At 41.3% G+C, this 17,084-nt stretch overlaps 1 protein-coding gene across 32 annotated transcripts in view; it reads left to right on the top strand.

The window, feature by feature from the left end:
• The window catches only part of ESRRG (estrogen related receptor gamma), a 408,187-nt gene that overhangs the window by 233,827 nt on the left and 157,276 nt on the right, over positions 1-17,084 (top strand). The window contains exon 1 of one of the 32 annotated variants that reach the window (XM_055725766.1): positions 5,652-5,673. The exons of 29 other annotated variants lie outside the window; for them this stretch is intronic. Coding sequence is in view for 1 of the 3 variants with exons in the window: in XM_055725754.1 (XP_055581729.1) it covers positions 8,953-9,008 (56 nt within the window). In the remaining 2 variants the exon portion in view is untranslated. Of the gene's footprint in view, positions 1-5,651; positions 5,674-8,814; positions 9,009-9,066; positions 9,086-17,084 lie in introns of those variants that run through there. 2 more of the 32 variants (XM_055725754.1, XM_055725770.1) reach the window with 2 other exon arrangements.

Below are 17,084 nucleotides of genomic sequence, written 5' to 3'. Positions count from 1 at the left end.
TCACTGTAACAGCTCCCTGCCATCATCCTCACGCTTATAAACTTCATCTGCTTTGGACATAGTCCTGGATGGGTTCAAGGCAGGTAACGTTGAGGGTGTTCCCTAGGAAATCAGTATTTCGTTGGGTAGTATTGTTTGAACTTGTGCTCAGATAAGTTGTGACTGTATTTTTCTGGGTTATCTGGTCGGTAAAGATACCGTATTATGGCGCTAGTATTAGATCTGTTTTCTAGATGCACAAAAGTGGATGTGCTTTCAGGAAGCGGGTAATGAGGAATCTGTTCTACAATGCTTTAAGGGTGTGTGTGTGCAACTCAATGTGTTTGTCTGAGAAAGGAACATGAAATCTGGTGTGGTGCAGGTGAGAAGTAGTAAGGCATGTAACGCTGCACTTTAAAGTGCTTTCCAATCAGCTCACCTGAAGCTCCTTAAGCAGAGAAGCGGGGACTTTGGAGGGACAAAATTCATGAAGTCGCTTTCAACTATCATGAAAGACTGAGCCATTAACTTCTGCATACATGTGTTGATTCAGCTTACTTTTTTACTGCAAATTTTTGTGTGTCGATATATGTAGATAACCAACCACCTATAATATAATACGTGTGTATGTGTGTTTGTTAAGTATAGGTGCGCACACACATGCATCTATAGTAATTGAACCAAATTGTTTGTGATACAAGTGTCAAAAAATCTAAAGGCTGTACTTTCTGGATCAATTCACACCTTGAGTGAGTACTTTAGCAGGAAAATACTGACTGGATCTGCTTAAAAGTCATACTGCTGTTTTATTGCTTTATTCAGCATACTTGAATCAAATAATTACAATTCTTGCTTTTCCTTTTTTATCTGTGAAAGACAGAAAAATTCTGTCATAGGCAAGTGAAGCTCAGTTTCTGGAAATGCAACACCTGAAATTATGGGAGAAAAAATAATAATATGAACACAGATTTGCACATTTCTTAAAAAGTAAATTAGAATATAAATCCAAATTTGCAAGTATGCGAATTAAACCAAGAAAGTGTATGCATAATGTTTACATCTTAACCGTTATACACGGAGCTAAATTCTATTGATTTGAGATTGAATAAATGCATAGGGCTAACTGTCTGGTCAATAGGAGTGAAGCTGTTGTAGGACAGAAACATAGGTGACAATAGAAGGCTTCAGCTGCAGAAGGATGTCGTTACAATTATATTGTCTCATTTAATCATATGTACTAATACAGCCAGAAAAAAAACCAATTCATTGTAATAATGTAACCTGAGCATTTTTGTTAATGTGTGATTCTTATGTATTGTATGAAATAGATTAATATGATCCTGTTAGATGTTAGTGTATGAGTCTACCAGAGATAGCAGGATCATTGCACTTGTATTGGTGTATACTGACATACTTTTGACTGGTAGTCTAGACCGTCCACCTACCGCTAAGTGGGGAATGAGTATGGGAGTGGTGAACAGCATCTCGGTGCACCCTGGTACGTTCTGTAAAGGCTTGCTTTAAGGGCGCCAGATCTTTAACTTTCAGGTGGATGGAGCTGTAGGAACTGGGAAGAGAGCATTTGCTGGTGAATTCCATGTTTCTTTGAAACTTCTGGAGCTGTACAGTTGTACATCTGGGAGCTATATATCCATGAAAACCTTTATTTTATGTCTCTTCATATTGATGATTGGGGAAAAGTATAAGGTGAGCTTAACATATTCCTGTGCTTGGTTTACATGCATACTTATGTGTCCAAGAAATGATTTGACCTGGAGTCTAAATATGCCTCTGTACAAAGCTTACTATATTAAGGGCGCAGTTAGTCAGCTGACATACGGATTTAAAAGAAGGCATGTATACAGAAAGAAAAATGAGAGTTCTGATACTACAGGGGCAGATTTCTGTGGCCTTCATTATGGTATCTCGACCTGCTTTCAATCTGGGATGTCTAGAGATGAGCTTCGGGTAGCTAGTACCTTATGGGGAGGGAGCATTTGTTTACTCTTGAACAGGTGAACTCTCTTCAACCTTTGTTACCAGTTTCTTCTTACTGTTTCAGTGGTGAAAACTCTGATTCACCAGCATAGTCAGGTTATTTTGAACTGAGGACATTTCAGTAGTCTCGTTTGTCTCCAGTATTAATTCTGCACCACATTCTTGCTTCCCAGGTCAGTGAAATGTTAGGCAATGGAGAATCTCACCTCGATTTTGGAGAGAGCAGTTAGATATTTCTATATTACATTGAATTCTTCCTTAAAAGTTATGGATAACAAAAGTAGGACACCCTAGTGGAAAGTCCCTGCTTGACAAGCAGGTTGGTTTTTTTGGTTTTCAGTACTTAAAATAGATATTTCCCTGCTTGTTGGTATTTGTTGTAGGTAAACTGTGTTTAATTCAGTGTTACTTGCACCTTTACAAAGTGCACCTCCTTTAATCTATTGGTTTAGAAAGCATGCATTCGATGTCAGACAACATAAAGACAGCATGTAGAGATAACCCTGATGTGAGTGATGGTTCATCATCTAGCGTATGGATAAAAGATTTCTGAGGCTATGTTACTTGGCAGTTCAACATGATCTGACTGTTTGTTAATCAGAGAACACACGAAGAACAAAGGAGGGAGAACAAAAATGTTGAAAAAAGTGTTGTATAGCTGGAAGACGTACAGTGGGACAAGTGATGCAGTGGTAGGAATGGATAAAGCAGTCATGGAAACAATGAGCTGTAAGAGGGCAAAATTTGTTTCATATTGTTTCGTGTGACTTGAGTTTGTTGGTAAAGGGGATAACATTTTGTATTCAGTCAGAGAGCATGTTCTGTAAATCTCTTCAGTTACCCGTTCCCTGGGTGTCGCAATAGATTAAGTCGCTGTGTGATGATATGACACCGCCATCACTCGTCTTCCTGGGATATTGCTGGAGGCAACAACAAACCTGTGTCTTTGGCACATGTGAAGGAATTTAGTGCTTGAGGGGTTAAATTACACAGGCTCCCCTGTGGATCAGCTTATGCTTGGACAGTAATAATAGCAATAACATTAATAATAAAAATGCCAGAGCGAAGGGAGTGCAGGGGGAGCAAAAGGAAGAAGAGTGATGGAAGACAGGCTGGGACAGTCGGGGCAGGGGGGGAAGGCAGGCTAGGGAGGATGCGCCTTGTACAGCAGGTGTACCAGCTCCACGTCAGATGTCGTAGGAGCCTCTGCGACATGCACATGCACAAATACACTTCACAAAAGCTTTGAGGATGGCTGGTGGCTCTGTGCGTGTGTGCGCGCTCTCGCTTCGAGCCATGATATCCTAGGGCAGTGTAACAAGCAGTTCATGTCAGCTCACAGTAAAGATTATTGGTGTTTTCACTGGGGAAATATTGATGCTCCATCTTCTTCTGTTTTTAGCATTTTGAGCTTGCAGTCAGGTAGACTGGCTGGTGGGAGAGTGGGAAAAGACCCACTGAGGGACACGTTTCATCCCTCAATTAGATGGAGCTAAACCCCTAACCTTGCTTAGGAATAGCTGCTGATGCGAAGTTTTCTTCTTTCCCTTCTCATTTAGTGGGATATTACATTTCACTGCAGTATAGGTGATAGAATGGGATGTCAACTGGGATGTTATGGTTCTAACAGAAAGCACAAGCGCTCTTTAAGGAAAGTGCTTTTGTATAGGTGAGGCCTCAAAAAAAAAGAGTAATGTAAATGCAGAATGTGGATATTGCCCCCCCTCCCCCCCGCCTTTAAATTCCTGGATGGGTAAGCCATCACAGTAATGGACAACAATGTGTATTGGGGGTGTGGGGTGTGGGGTGGGGCAGGGAATCTGAATTTGTTCTTTTTCAGGTTTGTTGTTTATCGTAATCCTTCTAGTGAAAATGGCTAATTTACTCTTTCTATAGGAATATTTTAAGGATGATTATCATAATATCACAGCTGCTGAAAAGGTCTAAAATAGGACATTGACCTTGAATGTGTTCCTGCGTTTAGTATGTGGTGCTTAACATTCAAGAAACAATATAACTGCAACTCATTTATTAATGTATAATCTCAAAATGTTAACTCTTGCTCTGTAAATACATGCCACAAGGATTCTAGAAAGCTTGCAGTATCCCACGAAGTACATGTGGTATTTTATCAGTGTAAATATGTATAAGATTTTCAAGATTTCTGCTGGGAATACTCCATAACTAAAGTAAGTTTTCCCTTTGGTACTGCACTAGTTTATGATTTAATTTTTACTGACATTCCACCAGTCATATTATTAGCTTCACAAAATGAAAGTGAAATAATCCTGTATTAATTAAACAGAGCAACTGAATTCCCTCAGTCATCTTATCCTTGGCTGTCTGAGACAGTAATGCACTTCAGCTTCTCTGAAGAAACTTACACTAAAAAAAGAGCTTGGGGTAATAGCGAGATATCCAGATTGAAGCGTGTGCCTGAATTATCTTCAGGGAGTAGACCTTTTTTGGTGGGTGACAGGCAATGTGCGTGCAGCTCCCTTTCTTTTTTTTTTCTTCTCTTTTTGTCAGCGGCTTTGGAAAAGGTGTTTCGTCAAGAGAGTAATTTTCATTTATAGCAACGTGAACAGTTTCTATTCTGTATCAGTGGAGGCAGTCATTTAAATACCCATGCCCATGCCCTTGAAAATAAAACGAGGAGAAAATATGGAGTATTTATTTGAGACCAGATGAATTGAATGTAGTTCAGTAACATGGTAAGGCAATTGCTGTTATTTCACGGGGACATTTTTTATATGCTGGAACAGAGTGTAGCAGCAAAAGCGAAAAGCCCTGCCCTGTGTATTTGTAAATGCACTGTGGAAAAGTTCTAAGGAGGATTCGGAGATTGTGTTATGTGAGCTTTTTTTCCTACGATCAAAGCGAGGAGTAATTAATGCTAAATACAAATTGAAATAGCAGATGGCTTTAAAGTAATAACCTGCTACAGTTTGTCCAACTATGTACAAACAGGTGAGCAGAATTTGGAAGTTTCGTACCGTTCGGTTTTGTAACTCATTAGCGGTATATCCAGGGATGCACCACGTGCCTTCTGGTGAAAAGCACAAAAGGCAAAAGACCAGTAGACAGCGACAATATTGTTCTAATGTTGATCTCACTGTAGCATAAACACATCTGTTTCTTGTGTTTCTTTAAAGAGCAACTGTGAATAAAGAGAAAATCACGTATTTGATGAGACTTTGATATTTATTTCAAACTTGTAACAATATACTTTTTGGCTAGACTATGAACAAGGTGCCATGGTGTATGGCAAATTTCTGTCTAAAGTAGCCGTATACTTATTTTCAAATAAATTCTCAGCGGCTAACAGACTCTTTCATATGCTTGCTCTTTCCCAGATGGCTTGATCCTGTTGCTGCTTTTGGTAAATACACATTTGACACAATGCACTGTGCAGCTTCTGTGAAGTGCCACTGAATCTTACTTCTTCAGTTGCCCTGAGGTAGTTGTGTTTTAAGAATCTGGCTGTTTGGATGCCTTGAAATGTCTATAGGATTTAAATGTGAAGATGCTTAAAGATGTACTCGCTGTTCGGCACACAGGAAAAATTACATGCACAGAGAGATGGTGGAAATGGAGGTGCTGCTCAGTAATGCCCCTTGACTGGTACAAGCACTCATGATGACTTTTTCCTTCCCCTTGGATTCCATTGCCACTGTTTTGTATAGACTCCTTGTGGTAAGATTTTGCACTGTACGTTTTGATAAGTTAGCACAGATGTGTGCTTGCATGCATGTTCTTATTCTATACCCTCTGATAAAATTCAGTAAACTGATACCTGTTTTGCTTTTTTTTTTTTTCTTTCCACTACTGCTATTTGTATTTGTTTCTACAGAAAAGCTTGAGAAAATGAAGATATGCTTAGCCCCAGGTTATTTACTGCTGTAATCTCTTCCTTATCTTTTTTTCCCCTTCCCCAAACTGATCAGTAACTGTGAAACCCAAGTTCAAGAATGTAGTTGGAATTCCAGGCCCCAGTCTGGTGGAGGTGACACTTTCAGTCCCAGGGGAAGAAGCCAACTGCTTTGTTTATCAACATGCAAAGTACAGCACGGTGTATTTCTGGTTCTCTGAGAAGCAGCACCGGCAGGGAAGAGAGCCGCTTGCTTGGATGAAAGATGGTTGATAGAAAGGGAGTGATGGTTCATAGAAGGAGAGGAAAAATGTGGTGTTTGGGGGTGTAGAGGAGGGTGGGGGACGACAAACCAACAAGGTAGCGGAAACTATGTGAAAGTGAAAAGGAGGGCTTACAGGAAGACAGACCATGACAGAAGGAAAGAGACTATCATGCTTCAGCCCCTGAATATAATTATATAATCTTAGGAGATAATGAATGAAAGTAGAAATCAAGCCTAACCTGTGCTGTGGCAAGTTGCAAAATGGATTAGCTGTCATATTTTAAGGAGGGTGTATTCCAGGGTGCTTAATACAGAAAAGTGACCTTATCGAATTACTCGTGTATAGGGATTCATTATGGGCGATTTTCAAATAAGAAAACACATACACATGAAAAGATTTGAAGGCATTTTACCATAAAAATATTGAAAAATAGCAATTTGGGGTATAAGTTTATAAACAGACACTCAGACATCCAGTACAAACAATATATTTGTATTTTCATGTTTTGCCAATGTGCACATGTAAATCAGTTTGTTGGAACTCTATTTTGGGTTTATACAGTAATACAGATACCTATACATAAAGACATCATATTCAAGTTCTGATTTGATTCCAAAATCCACATTTATCAAATGGCTACTTAAAGAGGACGTTCTAATACAGTAACGTGATTAAATGCCTCTCATTTTAAAATTTGATAAAAACTGAATTATTTTTTTTTGTGTGTCTCTGATGTTTCTGCAGAGTACTTGGATTTTACTCTCCATTTCAGAGCTTTTTAATTCACCGCTTACAAGTGAATTTACATCTTAATTACAGAGTTCACATCTAACAATACAGACAGCACAATGCTTATTGGTAATTAAGCTTTTACTACCTGCTTTCATACAGTAGTCTGAGGTATAGTTTTGCTGTGTGAGTTTTGATTCCTAAACTTGCATGTATTTATACTGGGTTTGTAGGAAGGAGGCCCAGTCTTCATATAAGGTTACATACATAACACCACAATCTCTCTGCTGTAAACATGTACAAACATGTCTATTGCACGTAGATACTGTGGAACTAGGTTCTGTTGCTGTATTTATTTGCTAAAATGCTGTGAAACAGATCTGGAGAGGGCATTTGCGTTCTCATTTTTTTGAATGGTATTAATGCATTCTGAGGGTGTGCACTTCTTTTTTTTTTTTTGATCCTAAAAGATTGCTATTTGCATCATGTTAGGGCTCTAGTCACAAAAGATTTTGTAAGAGCTGAGCTGAATTATAAAAAATTATGGGCTTTCCAGTTTTGTTTGTTGGGGGTTTTTTGTTTTCTTGCCAGAAATATTGCCTACGCTTGAATTCACTGGTAGGGGTAGGAACACTTTGAACCTGGAAAAAGAGTACGGCGTATTAGTTATGGTATTAAGGAAAAATAGTAGCTTTTGAGAGAAAAAAATGCTCACTAACGCATTACTGATTCTTCCACGATGGGGTGTCTGTGTGTGTTTCAGTGCAAACTGTCTCTCTAAATTTGAGTATGGTCATTTTCTTGGAACAAGTTTAATCAGGGACCTTTCATATGACAGTGACGAGCAACTGAGCTGGCTCTAAGCAGCGGTTTGCTGGAATTGGGCTTGGTGACGTTTCCTATGCAGCATACATACGGGCAATGTGTTTATCCCCCTTTTAGTTCGGTAAGATTTACTTTACAAAAACCCAACCCTCCCAACACTGTGCAGGTCTGTGCACGCTCCCCGATTTCCCGATGCAGCCCTTATCCTGCTCGAATGAGGCAGGGTGAGCCAGCCCACTACAGTCCCTCCACAGTTACAGATGGAAGTGATCAGTTCTGGAGCTTTTGTTTCTCTTTACTGTATCTACATATACACATCTAAACACTGGGACAGGGGCACCCCCCTTACCTACGGCCATATGTAGATGTGGCTAAGCTGTATGTGACCCCTATACCTGCGCACGCTCCCCGCTGCACCCAACGCGGTTACCGAATGGGGCTGAGTGCTCGTTCGCTAACGCATGCCCTTTTTCAGTAAATATGAAATAAGGCTTTTCATGGTTAAATAGATAACTAAGTATTTATATAGATTTTATATATTTATGTAATCCATATATATTGCTATAGATTAGACGTAATGAAATCCCAGCTTCACCCCCTCCACCCCCACCCCCACCCCCCCCAGCAACTCGGATGACAATGAAAAGTTGAGTTACCCAGAAGCTTCGGCAGGCTGCACTTGGCGTTATTATTATTTATTTTTCCCCCGGCGCCGAGCAGTTCCAAGGGTTAGGGAAGCGGCGGGCAGGCGCGCGCGCGCCGGGAGCCCGGCGAAAACGCCGCAACCGGCAACGGCGGCGCGAACTCCATCCTCGACCCTTAGGCGCAGTCCTTCGGCACCTTCACCGGGCGCCTGCCCCTGAAGTTCGGGCCGGGCCGGGCAGCCCCCAGCGGGCCGCCCGCCGGCAGCGCGGACATGTCCGCGGGCTCTGCCCCAGCCGCCGCCGCCGCCTCAGGCCGCTCCCCCGTCCCCACCCCTCTACCTGCCGCGCGGCCCGCGCGCCGGGCCGCCCCGGCGCCCCCGGCGCCTGATTGGCCGCCGCCCCACCAATCCGCCGTGCCCCCGGGCCGGGGGGACTGCATATGTAAAGCCCTACTTCATATTCATGAGCGCCGAGCGGGGCTTTAAGTCCTTGATTAGGCGCGCGGGCGAGCTTTTGGTCCCAACTGGCCGCGCCTGCCGCCGCCGCCGCGCCCGGAGAGCACTGTGCCAAGTGCGCGGCGCTCGGCCACGGAAACTTTGATTTACCGCGGGGGCGCACGAAGAATGGTCGCCGGGCGCACATGGATTCGGTAGAACTTTGCCTGCCGGAGCCGCTCTCCCTGCACTACGAGGAAGAGTAGGTACCGCTCCCCGCCCCCACCCCACCGCCGCCGCCTGCCCCAAACCATGACAGGCGCCTAGACGCCGCTGCAGGTAACGCTGTGCCGGGGCCGCGGGCGGCAGCCGGTGCGGGCGCGGCGGGCCCGGCCCGGCGCGGGGCACTGCGCGGCGGCTGCGCGCCGGGGGGGGCGGGCGGGAGGTGGCCGGCCGCGGGGCGGAGGAGCGGTGCCGTCGGCGGGGGAGCACCCGGCCCCGCCGCCTGCCCCGGCGCTCGCAGTCTGACAGGTGCGCCGGGCTCCCCGGCCCTCCGGCGGCGGCGGGGGGGGACCCCGCGGGGCGCTGGGGCGACGGCCGGCAGCGGCCGCCCGCCGCGCTCCCTGAGGTGGCGGCCGCCCGGCCGGGGGGCGCCGCTCCGGACGGGCAGCCTGAGCCACCCGGGGAGGGGGCGTTTTGTACTTTGCAGGCGCCCGGCGTGGCCCTCGGCGCCGGCTTTTCCTCACAAAAGGCAGCAAAATACTTTTTAAGGAGCCGCAGTTCTTGGTTGGCACTTCCCCGCTACCTGGCGGAGCGGCCCCGGCGCCCAGCGCGGCGCCCCGGCGCTCTGGGGCTGGCGGGGGGCTCCCGAACTTGCTTTCAGCCCGCAGCCGGGATTAAATATTAGTATATCTCGGGAGCTGTCACCGCTTCGTTTTTCTTTATGTCGAGCCGTTACGTAGCCGTGCCTTCGTATTACGCCGAGACAGTACCACCGACGAAAAAAACCCAGCTCACAGCCAGCATCGCCCTAGACGCAGCCTGTGGAACGGCTGTATTGAGAGGTGACAGTGTATTATAGGTGGATGCCCACTAGCTGTCCTTACTGTCTGCATATTGCACTGCTGTTTGTAATTAAGCCAGAGACGAAGTGAATTGCGGTGATTGCATATTGGTGAAATAATACGGGCGGTAACAAATCGCCTGGCTCCCAGGAATACAGTTTGGGGAAGGGGAGGCAGGGGAAACCCGCTGTAACGTTTGGAGAGAAATAAAAAGAAAATAAACAGAGGTAAGGATGTCCTCTCAGATGTGCTTTATAGGTCAGTGCACTGTGAGCTGCTGTACAGTGTAAGATAGCTTCATAAACGTAAGAACGCAGTTTCCACAGCTTCTACTAAGTGGTGTGTTTTTTATAAAATACATACAAAGATAAGAGATTTTCCTTTTTCTTTTTGTGTGTGTGTATGCTCCCCCCTGCTCCCCCTCCCCCAAAGGAGCTTTCTTGAATTTACCTTCTTACAGCTAATTTGAATGATTAGTTTAGATAAGCCTCTTAGAGTAGATGCATTTAAATGAAATCGGGGCACATGTCTTTTTGGCTCTGGTGCAAGATTCAAACTAATTTTTTTCTTCCGCTTTGGCTCAATTAAAAGTGATCTTAAAACACTCCCAATATATTGTCTGAGCGTAGGGTTTGAGGCGTGTGTGATTGAGTGGACACAAGTAACGTTCAGAAACATATCTGCTTCTCTGTCTCAATTAATAAACCCCGGAGTTTTACATGTAATTAATATTCATAGTAATTGTGTTTTGACTCTATTTTGTAACATGCATGTGCACATAAGGATATGCAAAATAAATGTAGTAATTTCTACAGTTCTTACGTTATGGATGAGGGCAGAGAGGATTCAAGCTAAAAATTGTCCGAACATTTTGGGAGTGCACCACTAGGTATGCTTTGATTTTAAGGCAGAGCATGTTAAAGAATGCAATAACTTAAAAGCCAGCTGCAACCTTGGCTTTTTGCTTTTTCAGCACTAACAATAACACTAATAATTACTAATAGTTAATAAGCTAACAGATGCAATAAATATAGCTGCTCATTTTGACATATGTGTCAGTTTAATCATTCTAAATGAATCAGTGTGTTCATAACGCGAAATCTCCTTCAACCTCTGATTAAAATGTAACGTTGACTAAAGGATTATAGAGCGGACTTAATTTTACTGACTGTTTTAACAGTTGTCACAGCTGTTGGAAGAAGGAAAGGCAATTGAAACACTCCAAAAAAGGCTGCGGGGGGGTGGGGTGGGGAGAACCAGACTAGTTTAGTAAATTTAAACATGATCTCTGAATGCCAAACATAGAAAACTGAGGAGATTTGTAACTCCAGAAAGCTTCTGTGCACTATGTGCATTTGCCCTTTGTGGCTCAGTGTGTTTCATTAATTTGAACCCTCAGCAGTTTCCCTACTTTGAACATTTAAAAACGTGCAACAGCGTTTAAATGTGAAACAAATTCAGCTGTTAGAGTGCACACAGATTTTCATCTTACAGTGCAACTGATAAAATACGCAGATGACCAGAAAAAAAGATTGTGTAGAATGGCTGTAACATTTAAAAAGTGGACATAAGCGTCACATCATGTGGATAGTTCGGTGCGATGATGATGGTCAGTATACATACTTGTATTTTCCTAACCGTTCTCATGTTGCAATGTGGGAAGGGGCTGCGGAGTTACCCAGCGAGTCTGTCTGGGTTATGTTTGTGTAAGGATGAATATGAGTGTGTGTGTGTGTATGCTCACATGCAGCAGCATGTAAATATATGTATTTGTGTGTGTGCGCACGGTGATTATAGGCTAAGCATGTGAAAGAGTTCGTCAGTTTCACTCTTCTCTAAAACGTTTTGGCATAGCTTATAATGCCTGAAGATTTTTTCAGAAGCGTCTTTCATTTGTAAAGGGAGGAAAGGGGTGGACTGAAGAACGCTTCTTTGTGAAGTGGGAAGCAGCACTTGATTCCACTCCACGGTCTCTTCAGGCTGTGGAGATCTTTAACCTCATGCATTCATCTTATTAGATAGCTATTTACAGTTGTTATTAAGAAGTAAAACCCAAAGATAATATTAAAGTCAAAAGTCTCCAGGCCTGTGTACGCGTCCCCGGCGTGTAACGTGGCACTCAGCTCTGTGTCGTGAAGCCAGCCCCCAAGTGTGGGTGAGCGAACCGACCCTGCCTGTGTGCTCCCCTTGGGCAGCAGGCAGGCCTTGGGCCGTTCTTCCTTCTCCTTTTCTGGTTGTAGTTCTTTGCTTTTTTGGGTTTTGATAGACTGCTGGCAAGTTTTGAAATCCTGCAGAAAGTATAAAGGTTTTGTGCTGAAATGTCCGTCTGACAGCTTTTCATTTACTGGGGTTTGCCCCTCTTCTAGCGATGGTTGCTCATTTTAATGTGTTTATGGTTGTGTTCTTTTATTTACTGAGCCTGGTGCGTTGCAGCGGTAATTAACCCGTGTTATTAGCAAAGCCCTTGTGGATATCCATTAATTCTTTTGAATGGCTGATCATTTTTCCTGTACTTTCCCCCCCCCCCTTTTTTTTTTTTTTTCTGAAGGCATGCTGTCCTTTTTCTAACATTCTTTAAGCTTTAACATTTCCCACAAATTTGTTTTTAAACAGAGGCAGAGAGAAGGGCACCATCCCCATAGTTCCATAACAAAGAATAACTATTGTCTTAACAAACTGTTTTCCAAGATGCTAATGGGAAGCAAAACAACTGGGAGAATCTGTAGGGAACAATTTATTTAATTATTATTTTTCAAAACACATGCTTAATGATAAGAAAAGAGATAAGAATTTGCTTCATCTTTTCCCTTTTTTTTTTTTTGTGTGTGTGTAGCTGCATTAGCTGTTGTGAATATTTTAGCGTTCGTATTTTAATCAGATTTCAACTTAGTTAATAGCACTTTGGGCATTTAAAAAATATTGAGCCAGCAGAAAAATACTTGTGCTTGCACTGCTGAGAAAAGATAAGGGCCGCCTCATTAGCCAACCCTACTTTTGCAATTAATTTCAAATACATGGTGCTATTCATCAAATACAGAAGGTAACTTGTCTATGATAATATTTAACAATACTTGAAGCCTACTTTGCTAGAGTAGCTAGAAAGTATGATATGTCTATTCTCACAGATATGTCAGTCCATATGCTATGCTGCTAGTTCTGGATGTTACAGAGCAAAATTATGATAGAAAGATTATGGCATAAAAATATGAATTATTTATAAGTGACATGATTATTCATGTTACAGAATGTTTTTAAAGGACTGACCCTTGACCTGCAGGGAGGTTGCTTGCACCCCTGTGGAAGTGTTAGTAGGAATAAAAAAGATACTTCCTTGAAAGGTTCAAGTAAGTATCTGAAATAATTATTTTTTTACTTAACCTAAGTGAAATGCATAGGAGAAGTAGGGGGGAAGAAAAAAGGGAGGAACTCTTGCTTCTATTGAAGCTTAAAGTAGCCTCTGTCTAGAAGATAAGCTTTTCTATGAATTCTTCTTCATAGCAAATTCATGGAGGGAAGAAACAATAAAATGTTGATCTGTTACAAGTGCATATGAGCCTCATGCTACCAAGCTCTCTAGAGGAAATCTGTGATTATGCCAGGCCAGTTTGTTCAGTTTTTATCTCTTTTACATCCACTGGCCTTGTATTAAATTGTCATTGTCCTAAAGCACATGAGAGAGAAATGAATTGCATTTCTCGACATGCTCTGACAGTGAAATATTTAGCCTCTCTGTCTCCAGTCATACTCATATGTATGTTTGATAGCGCAGGGATGACACCAACAGTCGCAGCTGCTTGACATTCCACTTATTACATGTTCTTTTACATTTTGTGTATCCTCTTTTACTTTTAGACTTCGGTTAGGTAATCATACATGCATTCAGTCATATCTGTATGTGTGGTTTTGTTTTATGTATTTGCATTTTACGTGGAAATCCTGTCAATGCACAGCAAGTTTCAAGTTCAAATACGTACCTATCTATGCATGTCTGTGTGTGTGTTCCAGGTGTATAGTGTATTCCTGATGCAATTTGTGCAAGGTACATCTGTTGTTGTATGTATGCACACAGACATGTATACACTAAGTCTATGCAGAGCTATTTAACTTCCTTCTATGCAGTTGCTTGTCAAGAATCTTGCTGCTTTTATGTGGTTGTTTCTTATCCATGAAAAGAGAGCTGGCCAGCAATGTAAAGTGTGTGCACCTGATTTTATATCAGCTTCTTTACGTAACCTAGCATTTTCTGTATTTATACTTACAGTTTTGCTTTTAAAAGATGCTGTATTTTTTAATAAAAATCTCGTCCTCCAAGTAATTTACATGACTAATATTATTCATATTCCTGTAAGTTTTGTCTGCCAATCAGAGAACTGTTTTTTCAGCTACCTGTGTCCTTGGACACATGGTTATGTTTACACCTAAAGAATATAATTTTTTTTAGGGGAGGAAGCCTCCTACATATGGCCGTTAATATAGATCATATTGTTCTCAGAAAAAAATATAAAATACACATTCCATTTTAACGGTCCTTAGTCCTCACCAAAAATCCTATAGTTTTTTTTTTTTTGGTATGGTTTGCTTGTTCAGAAGTAAAAATACTTTGAAACATTGAAGAAAAATATTAAACTGAATTATGTACTGCTATTTCAAATATTATTATTTAATTATTTCTAAAGGATTTTGTTTTGCCTTTTCAGTAGCAGTTTGGAGAGTAACATCGATAGATATGGTAGAACAGTGCCTTTTGACATCTGTGTCTTGTGAAACAATTTATGTATTTGCTATGTTACAGAAGCTTTAAATCTCTTGGGTTTATTTACATAATGCTTGTAATGTTTTTCAATTAATTTGTATTTCCTTCAAAGAGAGAAAGGCTTTTCTCTTTGCTCTTCCTTCATATAGCAGGTTTGCATGAAAGGGAATCTTCTCTAATTTCCAGTTACTTTCCTCTAAGGAGCATAGCTTTTTAATGAGAGCATTGTTTCCAAATCTTTTAAAATTGAAATAAAAATTATTTTTTTGCTTCAACTTCGTACATTTGCTAGGAGAAATCTGTTAACATTCTAATGAAAGTTAGAGTGATATAGGTACTTCTACATAGTGTAAGACAAGCATATGCTGTTTTTCTTTACTGCTGAATGCCTATTTCTTACCGTGTGTCACCATTCTGAGTTTATATGAAATCTAGATGGAACATTCTGATTTAGATCAAAATAATTTACAAGGCAAAACAAAAAATAGTATTAGAAATATAAATTCATGTTTTTCATGACACTAACACAGAACATTAAGCATGAAATTGGAGAAGGGTCTCCATATACTGCAGAAAGTTAGTGTATCGAGGTGTATGAAATGGAGGTTCCTTGTCCTCAGTCTAATCAAGCCATTTATAATAACCTTGTACAGAATTGTGCACATTTATTTATATGATAACCTACTGAAATATGATTAGTTACTTTATGCATGTGAGAATAATCTAAATGTATCCTTCTATCATATATTGAAAATTATATTCCCTTTCCCTGGCTACAAACCTCTTTACAGATTTGAATTGTAGTCTTTATGTGGGAGGGCAGATTCTCTTAAAGGGTTGTGTTCTGAAACCAAACTTTTAAGATAAGGTGATTTGAGGTTTTTTAGGTTATTATTTTGCAGATTAGCATGGATGTCTCTTATTCTTCTGTATCTTTTCATGTTGCTGTAAGTGAAAAAACCTGCACACCTCCTTTTCATCATTTTGATTGGAACTACATACCATATGTAATGTGTTTTGGCAGCACTTACCTAGCCAAAGAAAACAAATTAATATTAGCCATGCTGAGGGGTGTCAGAAGTATCACAGATGTGTCGATTTAGCTTTGCTCCATCACACTCTTTCCTTAAACAACTGGTCAAGCTGTCGCAAAATGTAGTGTTGGCTACAACGAGATTCTAATAGGTGTGATCAGAGATTGATGGGTTTGGCAAGTTAGAATGAGAAGATGATGTGGAGTTGCTGTTGCTTGTTTTGTATGGCCTTGGAAAAACCCCAAAGAAACAAAAGCAAAAAAAAAAAGGGGGGGGGGAATTAAAAAAGGGAAAATATAATTAAAAATTATAAGCTTCCCCCCTGCCAGTCTAAAGGCCTGCAGATGTAGAGATGCTGGTAAGTGTAATGAAAAAGTCTGTCTAAAATGTAATGCCAACTTGTTCCTGAGCGTTTATGAAATTCTCTCCCATATAAAGGTGCCAGGACGGGTGGCGAGAGGAGGAGATGGCTTGTTTTATTCAGTCCATCTTTATCTGTGTTACTCTTCTTCTTTTTCCCCTTTCCCCAATTTTCTGTTTCTTTTGTTTGTTTCTAGATCTGTTTGTTTCTAGATCTATACTTGGAAGAAACACTTTTTAAATCTCACACATGAATATTTTTAAGGAAATAAAGGACAGGAAAATCTAATAAAGAACAGTAGTCAACAAAATGGTGAAATCATACTCCTTTATGTACTCTTAGCTGTGCTCTTAATATAGCCAGCTACTGGTAGTTTGTGTAATTCTCCATATATTGAAAAGGCAATAGAGAGAAAGGATCAAGCAATTTTCTATGTATTCTTTATTTACTTTTTAATATTTTTTTTCTGTTTTCATGTTGGCTGCAGGATTTGGCCTCTGTCTTTTTGGAAGATGAATGTCAGTGTCCTTTTATGTTTAAGTTGGTATTTTCTTGCTTAGATGGACTGTTATATGCTCAGTTGACAAGTATTAATGCTAAAACAGTTTTCAGAGGAATTAATTTCAGAAAGTCTGTGAGGTTTTCTTTAGCATAATTATTTTACACTTTTTTTTTTTTTAAAAAAGGAGAAACTTATGGTATAAATAAGACCCTAAAACTCATGTGCTGTCTTAAGTACAAACAGGTTTAGAGTGTGTTTCTGAAAGCAAATGCACATGGATTGCTAGCAAAATTGTCTTTGGAGAATGCTAAAACTCTTACAGAAAAAAATGGATTCCCCCCCCCCCCCCCCGTGGTACTTTAATGTTCCATGAATGCAAGATTTCCTCTACTAAATTATATTCACTTTTCCAGCAGTGAAAGAATTCCCTGGCAATGTTCTCGTAGCAGCCGTTACTGTAGTGGGACAGATTAGATGTTTTGAAGTGGCATGAAATGCCATGTCTTTAACCAGCTGTTCCTGTGAGTGTGAAAGGGGTGAGAATCGGATTCCCAATAACGAGTAAAGCTCCACGGGTACCCCATCGTTCTTCTCGCCTGAGCTGCTTGGGCCCAGTTGGTGCTG

The sequence above is a fragment of the Falco cherrug genome, chromosome 13, assembly GCF_023634085.1.
Source record: "Falco cherrug isolate bFalChe1 chromosome 13, bFalChe1.pri, whole genome shotgun sequence".
NCBI classification, from domain to species: Eukaryota; Metazoa; Chordata; class Aves; order Falconiformes; family Falconidae; genus Falco; species Falco cherrug.
The sequence above is the reverse complement of the archived record's forward strand: the minus strand, read 5'-3'. Positions and strand labels throughout refer to the sequence as shown.